Raw genomic sequence first — 10,325 nt, 5'->3', positions numbered from 1 at the left:
AAGGTTCTGAGAATGGAATATGTGGGGTTATGCTGTAGAAATGAATGAAAGTCAATGGAAAGTCCCCACAAAGATAGCCACGCAAACGCACGCACGTGTGTGTGTGTGTGTGTGTGTGTGTGTGTGTGTGTGTGTGAGTGCATGCGCGCGCGTTGTTTGTGTACACTCTCACACACCTCCAAAATAAGTCCCGTTGCGGACTTCCAAATATGCGTCGCCTCGTCCCGCCGCTGCCAGGCAGCAGGGCTGGTTAATAATAGGAGTGCGGTTGTCAGTCCCCTCCGCAGGGCGGAGAGTCAGTCCGCTCTCATTGGAGGATTTTTTTTCCGTGAGTTTCTCGTGAAGTGCTGGTGGGAGGAGAATTTCCAGCAAGAAGGGATATCAAAAATAAACCCCCGTCATGCCGAGGGAAGAGCAAGACGTATAAATACCCCTGATGTGTCCAGAATGCAGTGCTGTTCAGAGGAACACAGAAAGACTTCCGGAGACAGTTCATAGACAGAGCACTGCCTGGGAGTGTTGGGGATTTAAGGATAATAGTCCCTGGACTGAGGAGGGCGCATCACTTCCTAAACATCAAGCTGCATTTTCCCCGTGGCAGCAGCTCTCTGCGTCTTGTGTCAGAAGATGCGCATCACGCCGCGTTTCGTCTCTTTGCTCCTCTGCCTAGTCAACGCAGCTCTTGCCTCCCAGTTTGAGTCAGAGGATGTTGTACCTGTTCGGATTAACAGCAGAATCGGCGGCCGCTTCTGGAAGAGAAGCGAAGAGAACCCCATTTTCACCCTCAAGGCGTTCGGCAGGAACCTGACTCTGAACCTCATCCCAGACACCAGTTTTCTGTCGCCGGCCTTCAACATCCAGGGCGTCAGCGCCGGATACACGGCCACTTTACGCAGCGCTTCAGGTGCCCAGCCCGAGTTGCGCTCTGACCACAACGGCTCCAAGAACCGGACACAGGAGAGCGAAGGACGCCTGCGGAGATGCTTCTTCTCCGGAAACGTGGGTCAGGACGAGAACTCGCTCGTAGCGGTCAGCCTGTGCTCGGGCATCTTCGGCTCCTTCATCTCGGAAGGGAAGGAGTATCTGATCGAGCCCAAACTCCGCAGCGGCCAGCGACCGGACTCTGCCGAGCAGCTGCATGTGATCAGGAGGAGGATACTCGCCGAGAACCGCGGAGTTCCCCTCCTGTTTAATGGCGCTGCGGAGACGCTCGGAGCGGAAAGTTTTACGCACGGCGGCAGTGATGCACGGAGGGAAGCTCGCCGGAAACGCTTCGTTTCAGAGCCACGCTTCATAGAAACCTTGGCCGTAGCAGACTCGACCATGACCCACTTCTATGGAGATGAAATAAAGGTCAGGAGACGTGAGATCACTCTCTCTTTCACGGTCAACTCCAGCTTTTAGATTGCGCTTTCCCGAAAAATCAAAACCCCATTTTAACAGCATATTACAGATTAACGTGTTGATGAACCTGCTTTACAGTGTATAAGACGGCTCCAGTAACAATACAGAAAACTTTAAGGGACCATAAGAACCTAAGTTAACAACAAAATAAATAAACCAAACTAACTATGTGATGGAAACCAAGATATTCTGCTCAGTCTCAGCTTAAATGTAAAGAAATTGGGTTTCAGTATAGACTTAAAATGATTATTGGTTTGAGAAGCTCCTCTTTCCAAAACAGCCTCCCCCAAAAACTAATAGTCACGTCACATCTGGTTCCGTCCAGGATTGAGGAATGTCTGGCAGAAGCTTGTCAAAGTCCAGACTGGTAAGACATTCTGTTTAGAATCTTTAAAAATAAAAGCAGTTCTGAAATGGACTCAAAGTCAGTACATGAAGCCTAAAATCAAGCGATATGAACCTTTTTGTGCAACTTTCAGCCATGATTAATGATTAATCAATATGGTGTGTTCCACAGTTCCACAAAACAGGTAAAACTCACCAATTACTGTCTCTTACAACCTGCAAACGTTACTGTGATGGTGAATCCTGACTTTCGTTAAATATCTCACTAACTTTCCTGGCAATGCTCATCGCCTTAGTTCCCCCAACCTGTCTGTTGAGCCTGAATTCAATGCTGGAAGAAAATACACCAGGCATCGGTTTGTTTTCCTCGGCTGCTTCATAGAACGTGCTTTTGACGCAGAGTGAGGCTGAGAGGAAATCGGGCTGCTGATCTCCACAGGCTGAGAGAAGGAGTCAGGCAACAGAAATGCAAAAAATGCTGGAGCACATTCCTTTAAGCTTTGTCACACATTGGCAGCATTGCTTTGCCATCATCCCAAAAGATTCATGGGGTTTGCAAGATTTATTGAATGCCATTTTCTTTTCAGAGCATCAGAAACTGGTTAAAGCCAATATCTATAGATACTGGCTTTAACCAGTTTGAAAACCGAGTTCTTTGTAAAGGGTTTGACACGCCTTGAACTTCTCCACATTACATAATATTTAAGTTAATGTGACAGGCCAACATACAATAGTTGCTCTAGTAATTGGGTATTTGCAGTTTTAGTTTTCTGCTGCCTGGAAAAAGATACATCGTGTCTTGTTTGTTTTATGAAATGAAATAAAACACATGTTGGCTATATTTAGGTATCAGGAGCTTGGGGGACGGGGTGATCTTGTGAAGGAACTCTGTTTGCACATTGACCAGCTTTCTCCTGACACTGGAGAGCTTTCAGAGGTATTCTGTCTCTATTGAATGCCTGAATATCTATCACTTTGGCCAAAGTTCACAAAGTTTCAAATCTGATTTATGTACAGCTTGCTTCACCAAGGTGAGAACGCCTCAACACCAACCGCTGAGCTGTGCCACAAGCTCAACGTTTTCTCCACTTTTCTTATCAAAACACTTGAAGCTCAGTCAGGTTGGATGCAACACAGATTCTCAATTTGATTTCAGTCTCAATATTCACTGTGCCTATCTAATGCATGAACATGGTAATATTGAACCTCCCCACTAGGAATGCACAATATAAACGGTATAGTATAAAATTTTGCCTTGCGATAGAGATCTGTAGTCTACTGCTGCTCAGATGGAAGTGTTTTACACTGATTGGACTATTATATGTTTTTAAGGCAAATGTTCATTTTAATGCAACTGACAGTTTGCAAAGCTTGAGGATAATGTCCTGTTCACACTAAATGTTTATGAGCAGAATTCATTTTGGTGTTTAATAAAATTCATTATCAGATCAGAAATTTTGTTCATGCAATTCAAAACAGGAATTTAAAATATTCCAAAGTAAAAGTAAAATAAGTAGTTATTTTAACTTGATATTGTGAGTACACATAATTGCAATATGTGTGCTCTTTAACTAGGTGAGGGCAGTTTTTTTTCTTGCATATTGTGAAATAATTATTTGTTATAAATTGCAGCATTAAGTCAAAACTCAATACAATATTAATTAACTTAAAAAACAATGTTTAGACAACTTGTCTCTTGTTGTTAAATCAACTTCATGAACTGTAATTTCTGAGTTAAAACCAAAACCATTTTCTTGTTGACTTAAATTGTATTTTCAAGGCACCAGGTGGACTTTTATTTTCAAGTTAAACCACCTTTAAATGTTTTACAGTGTGCACATACATATGAAATTAAGTGAGACACATCTTGGCTCTATTTACTAGAGGCATCAGTGTAAAGGAAGATGAGTAAAATGCACGCCACATTTTTCATGTTTTTCAATTAGTAAAAGATAAAAAGAGGTGTGGTTTTACAGCACTTTTCTTCCACTTCACTATTAGAAGCTGCTTTGTATTGACCTGCAACATAAAATCCCTTTTAAACACACTGAAGTTCAAGTGGCAGAATGTGAAAAAGTTCAAAAGGATGATGTAACGTGAAGATCCTGGCTCTGCTGCCTTTAAGCAAAACAAAATCAACAGATTTTCTTCAAGCTCGGAGAGCTCTGTCTGTTTGCATTTAGCCCCGTCCTCGGCTGCCAAGCCCTCTTAGGCAACTGTACAACCAGGATCAGATGAACTAAATCTTACACCAGCAACTCTCCAATACAAACACACATTTCAAATTTAAAACACCCCCCGCCCCCACCTGTAGCTGTTCGTGTAGATGTGGAAAACTTTCTATGTGGGACTCTGAAAAGTGATGTCAGCCACATCATGGCATGTTTTCCAGCTTTTTCTCTTACACACTCCCAGTCAGCAAGCAAATAATTTGACCTCTAGTGTCTGAAAATCCATTCCAGCCGTGGCATGACAAGACATCCCAGTGTTAGAGCTGATCCGTGTCTGTTTTCTCCACGTGCCTCTGACTTTACATTCTAACTGACTTTAGGCCAATATGTTCTGCTCTCATTAGAAACAGAAAATCAAGCCATGACTTTATAATATTAGAATGATTTATCTAACAATAGTCATTGCTACCTTGTAGCTTTAAGAAGATGGGAGCATCATGTGATGAATCTGTATCTTTATGCATTTGACATTAAAGCTGCAGTGTCCAACTTTCATAAAAATGTGTTTTTTTGCATATTTTTTTCAACTTTTTCTCTGTCAAGATGATATAGTAGGAGAAATGTGATAAAATGGAGCAGAGCCAGCTACAGCACAGCAGAGACCATGCAGACAGCAATAGGAGCCACACTTTTTGCAGATGACCTATCTCATGTTATACTGTTATGACATAGTGAAAGCTTTAAGAAATATGTAAAAATTACATTTATATAAATGTTACATACTTCATCTCTATCAATAAAACAAGCAAAATATGTTGTATTTGACTAAACCTCTTGCATTTAACTTAAATAAAGCATATTCTGTGTAACACATACTAAATAATGACTTACAAGGCATAACTAGTAAGCAAGAGATTGTGTCAAAAACATTGTTTACCTCAAAAAAAGTCTGAAACACAACATTATAATTTTACTAAATGGAAAGAAACATCTTGTTCTTTTGCTTTTCTCTGCAGCACTACGTCCTCACCCTCATGTCCATGGTGGCCCAGCTGTACAAGCACCCCAGCATCAAGAACTCAGTGAACATAGTGGTGGTGAAGATGTTGGTGGTGGAGGACGAGGAGGCTGGACCGGAGCTGTCCAGCAACGGAGGCGTAGCTCTGCGCAACTTCTGCTCCTGGCAGCAGCTTTTCAACCCACCAAGCCAAAGGCATCCTGAGCACTACGACACGGCAATGCTGTTCACCAGAGAGGTGAGGGGTGGACCACTGGCCTGCTGTTTGCTTGTAATGAGCTCAGGGTTTTAACTGACGCTATGCTTTTAGTGAAATTTGCTCAGAATATGATGGACAGGTTTAATCCAGATGGGACTGCTGCATACTGTGTGCCAAGCATCAGAAAGTAGAAGTGAGGTATCATGAGTGGAGGGATCAGTCAATCACTGAGCTAAGATCTGCTTGTGGATGTATTAAAAAGTCTCCAGTGCACTCAGGGGAAATGCTTTCTGGAATAGCTTTAAGCCAAGCGGTCAGGTTAAGTCATAACAGAGCAATTAGTAATGATATCTATCACATCCATTAGACACATTCTGCATCTGGCAACTGCTTGTAGCAGATATCCAGACCAACCCATAAAAAAGTTAATTCTCTGTAAAACTAATGGTTGTGTTGACAGCAACAACTGCCATCAGATAAAGTGAAATTAGATTTAAGTCTTTGACTTTCACACTTCAATACCATCATTTTTTGGCTCAGCGTCTTTCACGTATAATTTTGTCCACTTAACAGTTTGATCTTCGGGCATTTTCATGGCTCATAGTCCAGTAGATTTGGTTCTATTAAGGACCAAAACTTCAACATTTGTTCCATTTTCAGCTGCTGCAGTTCTCTTCCAGACTGCACTGTGCTAAACGATCTAAACCATTTGAAGAAATGGTTCCCCTCCTCGCCTGTGGTGGCGCTGCACCAAGAACCACTGAGGGAAATAACAGGAAAACCTCAGTAGAAGACACTGAGCACAACTTCCTTCTTCACAAAACGGAAACAAAAATGGAGCAGCATCTGATTTTAAAGGTTGTAGGATTTCTCTTTTGTCTTTGGCGTATAGGTCGTTCACAATAAGTAATCAGTTAATGGCATGATCAATTAAAAATGTCTATTTGCTTGATTCATGATTTTTTTCTCTTTTCTCTCAAAAACTGGATATTTGCTCTCAACTATCCTTTTTTGAAGGATGGTTTTGTTTACAGAGACTTCATAATTCATTTTATTTGTTGTTTCAGTTTTTTTGTTTATTTATTTTAGTTAATTTAAATATTTTCCAGTTTTCTACACAAGTGATAGACTTGCATGTTTATCTTGGTTGTATTTACCCAGAATGCCCTGCCCTGTATTCATTCCTGCTTTTGGAGTGGTCTTCAGTTTGCTTGGTGTTCACATATGCATTCAAAATGCACCAGAGTTCACCTCAACTGTACCCATATTGAGGTTTGTAGGCAGACCAGAGTTCATTTTTTCTGTTTGTACCAGAGTTCAATTGCATATTCACACCTCCACAAATGAACTGGACTTCCAAGGCCAACAAACCAGAGGTTAAAGCGGACTAAACAGATACCATCAAACCACCAGTACGTTTTAGAGTCAGTCTGAGGTTCTTTTTCTAAAATCCATGACAAATGTAGCAGGACTCATGCTTTCCAGATAGTTCTTTACAGTCAAGAGAATATTTCCCCAGAGGTATCCAGAATCATCATCTTCTTTGATTCATGTGAGGCATTACTGTGCGTAATGTGAACTTTGTGCTCTTTCTTCTTCAGTAGCTAGTTCTGCATTGAAATTCAACCATGGATGCCATTTTTGTCCAGTCTCTCTTTTCTATTGTTGAATCATTGGATCATTAGCTCTGACCTCTGACCTCAACATAAATAAATAAAGGATCCCAGGTACCTTGTCTGGGATCCTTTATGGTGGACTCGGTGTCCATGGGCTGTTGAGATTTCATAGTCAAGTTTACTGATTACCTACATTTCTTGTGTGACAAAATCCTTCATTTCCCACAATCCAAATGGATACTAGCAAGTATAATTTAATTTAGTTTGAATTACTTCTTATACTTTTTATAATTGTTTTGTAGTTTATTTGTGTTGTTTTGTATTTACTGACAGTTTGTATCATTAAGTTATTTTATTCTTTGTTTATAGCTAGACAAATTGAGCATTGTCCAGGGACAACAGATGAAAAATAGCCGTTTAGCTAATTCTGGTGCATTTGCAGAAATGTCAATTAAAGTGTGTAGTCCCTACTGGATAAATGAAATTAAATTTAATGTTTAGGCCCATTTTTTTCCCACCAGCTCAGCCGGGTTCTCACTGTGGTTCGCTGCAGTCATAGAGCCTTAGAACTGACTTTGTTATCCTTTCCAGTAATAATTTTCATCTATTTTTTAATTTCTATGAATCAGGGAATGATGTTTTACTTTATATTGTCAGACAGGTTCTGCAGCAGACTGGCGACCTGTCCAGGGTGACCCCGCCTCTCGCCCAGAAGGTTAGCTGGAGATAGGCACCATCACCTCCCGACCCCACTAAGGGACAAGGGTGTTAGACAATGGATGGATGGATGTCAGACAGGTTCTAGTTGAGTGATTTATGGCATCAATCAGATTTGGGTGTGGCTGGAGAACTGAACCACAACCTCTGGTCAAGATTGTTTCGTCATGTTACCAAACTGATGAAAAAGTCAAATAGAAATCATCCTAAGAATCCTAAGTGTAATTATTAATGCTAGCCAGTACTATAGGTAAAAATGTGACTGTGCAGATGTGGGGCATGTGTTTAAATATGATTTATTTTTGAAATTGTGAATCTTGGCTACATTACTGAGGATGATGGAAAACAGAAAGCTACCCATATGGGCCAGAATTTGTGGAAACAGTAATTATTTATAACTATTCTTAATTTAGGTGTATATGAGGTAACTCAGTGGGAGCCTTTGGGCATGTGGAGGACATGAAACTGATAAAGGTGCTACCAATATCATTCTAAAGTAATGTTCTGATTGAACTCAGAAGCAGTCATATTTCACCATGTGGGTGAACTTCTGTGTTCTCTGTTGACAGCTGGAATATTTCATAGCAATTGAGCCACGTGTATTTTATGTAATGCTGAGACGTCACTGGATGCATAAATGTGAAGGCCAGATTGAAGTTTGAATGGAAGAGCAACTGTATGGGTCTTACAGTGATGTGAAAAAAAGAAAGAGCACCATATTTACTGTACATGACTATGTCTATATTTACATGCAGTCATGTAAATTCATTTTTTTCTGAATGAGTGTGGTGCGTGCAAACAGACTTCATAAATTACTCAACAGGCAACAGAATGTGAGGGCTGGATCAGTCCTGTTTGGGCTGTGGACAGCTGACCGGAGCAACACCAAAGGTCCTGAGAGACACTTACAGTAGGCAACTTAATAAATCTAGAGTTGTTAAGGTGGCTGAATGAATAAATGAACATTTGCCCAATACAATGGGATTTTATGAGAAGTTGAGTGGCAGGTAACACTGTGATAATGAAGAAAAAGATATTTCTCTGAATGTCGAAGCCTTCTAACTTCTCTCTACTTCTAGGAATTTCTGTAATGAAACATTTGGGCACCAGACTGCTAATCTAATCCCAGTAGTATGTGTTTTCAACTTGGTCAGATCAGGTAATATTTCTAATGTGATGGCACCAAATCAAAATAAAAGTTGCTTAAAAGCTCGTTACATAAAAAACAAGTAAGCCCAGTTCAAATCCAATTACTTGTATTTCAGTCACTGAAATGTTTCTATTCAATCCAAAGATTTCTGCTTGATTCAGATGAAACTCCATGGTAAAAATATCTGATTTAGACTACTTAGTATATTTGTTTCCAGTGGTAGGCACTGCAAATTAAAAAGTCATTTCCACTTACCCTAATTGATTAGAGCCCCCTCAACAGGGTCAAATTTGTTATTTCACACAACCTGTACTTCAGGAAGTCATTCTCTGGAACAAACCTTTCAGAGCAGACTATGGTTTCATTTTTATAGCTATGTTGCCAAATCTGTTGCTCATTGACGATGGTAGTGATGTTAAACCTAAAACAAGACATAGCACAAATGTTTTCACTGCATGTTTCCTACAACATTAGGAAATTGTATATGCAAGACAAATAGCCAAGTTTAGCTGCTGTCATATTAAGGGATTCTTGTTCTCATGTCTTGTGTTGTGGTCCATCGGATTACAAAACATGGAGATAGAATGAGGACAGACAGGTCAATTATGGATGCAGAAAACAGATTGAAATGGAAAAGCTGGAATCCTTTCCAAGCTGGGGGGAATGTCAACACAGAACAAACAAATTATGCTTTACGGAGGCCTCAAGAGGAAACCCTGAGGATTTGAGTTGTGACAAACTAGTTCTTCTGTCAACTTCTAGCTGCTATGAAGATGCTAACAATGCCTTAGGTGAATAAGTCAGCTATTGTTAAAGTTTTATAGGTCAGCTCTCTGGTGTTGAGGTTGGTTTAACGACAAACCTGGCATTTGTTTGCTCTCTGCTTGACGCTAGAAAGTAAATCTGGCCCCTGGATCAAGCCAACGGTGAACAGAACACATGGCTTCTCTCTGTCTTGTGTTGGACCTTCAGTCAGGGGAAACCATCATTCATGCAAACCCAATTTATGATTGTTTTCCATTTATGTAGCAATACGGTTTGAAATGTAGAGGGCAGAAGTCTCCTCTTGGACAAGCTGACTTTCGTTTCACTACAAATCAGTCCCTGCTATGATGAAGATACTTCAGGGGTCAGGGGTTAAATGTCTGGCTGGCTCAAGGCTGTGAATCCATGCCAAGCATCTGTCAGAAGGAAACTCTGTTTGCTGTTGTAAACCTATAATAATTGCGCTGTTAAACTGTATTTCATTTAGTGGAAACATTTTTTTCTAGTATTTCTTTTTAGCAGTACTGCTTGCTAGCTTGCTTCTATGATGGCATAGTGTTTCACATCTAGATCTAGTTTTGCATCAATGCCTATGCTTACCAGTGTGATTGCTACTATTGTGGAACACTATGTACCTTTGCATGCTGGGGTACATATTAACTGTCTGCATCTTTGAGTCCAGATGTCTTTTGAATCCCAGAGTTTGGGGTGAGGTGAGGTCACAAATGCAAGAGCAGGCTTCTGTCGCCACGGAAAAGATTTCTGCTGTACTACCATCTTCTTTTTTCCAAATCAGAGCCGTGGACAGCTGCATGCTGACATTTAACGTCTTTACTAAAGAACAGATGCTCTGAACAACATGTTTATTTGAAAATAGGTTAGCAAAAACTTTCAATCACTACATGTGCAAAGCCGGTAGAGACAAACCCTAAAAGACTAG

General features: G+C 40.7%; 1 protein-coding gene across 2 annotated transcripts in view; it reads left to right on the top strand.

Annotated features, from left to right (window-relative positions):
• The first annotated feature begins 218 nt into the window (after positions 1-218).
• LOC103156783 (A disintegrin and metalloproteinase with thrombospondin motifs 8) overlaps positions 219-10,325 on the top strand; it is a 48,051-nt gene continuing 37,944 nt past the window's right edge. The window contains exons 1-2 of one of the 2 annotated variants that reach the window (XM_007578952.2): positions 219-1,353; positions 4,937-5,176. In XM_007578952.2, coding sequence (XP_007579014.1) covers positions 628-1,353; positions 4,937-5,176 — 966 coding nt within the window. In that variant the 5' untranslated portion in view covers positions 219-627. The remainder of the gene's footprint in view (positions 1,354-4,936; positions 5,177-10,325) is intronic. The other variant, XM_007578953.2, reaches the window with a different exon arrangement.

The sequence above is a fragment of the Poecilia formosa genome, unplaced genomic scaffold (genome assembly GCF_000485575.1).
Source record: "Poecilia formosa unplaced genomic scaffold, Poecilia_formosa-5.1.2 Scaffold500, whole genome shotgun sequence".
NCBI classification, from domain to species: Eukaryota; Metazoa; Chordata; class Actinopteri; order Cyprinodontiformes; family Poeciliidae; genus Poecilia; species Poecilia formosa.
Note: the sequence above shows the minus strand (reverse complement) of the source record. Positions and strands in the feature narration are given on the sequence as shown.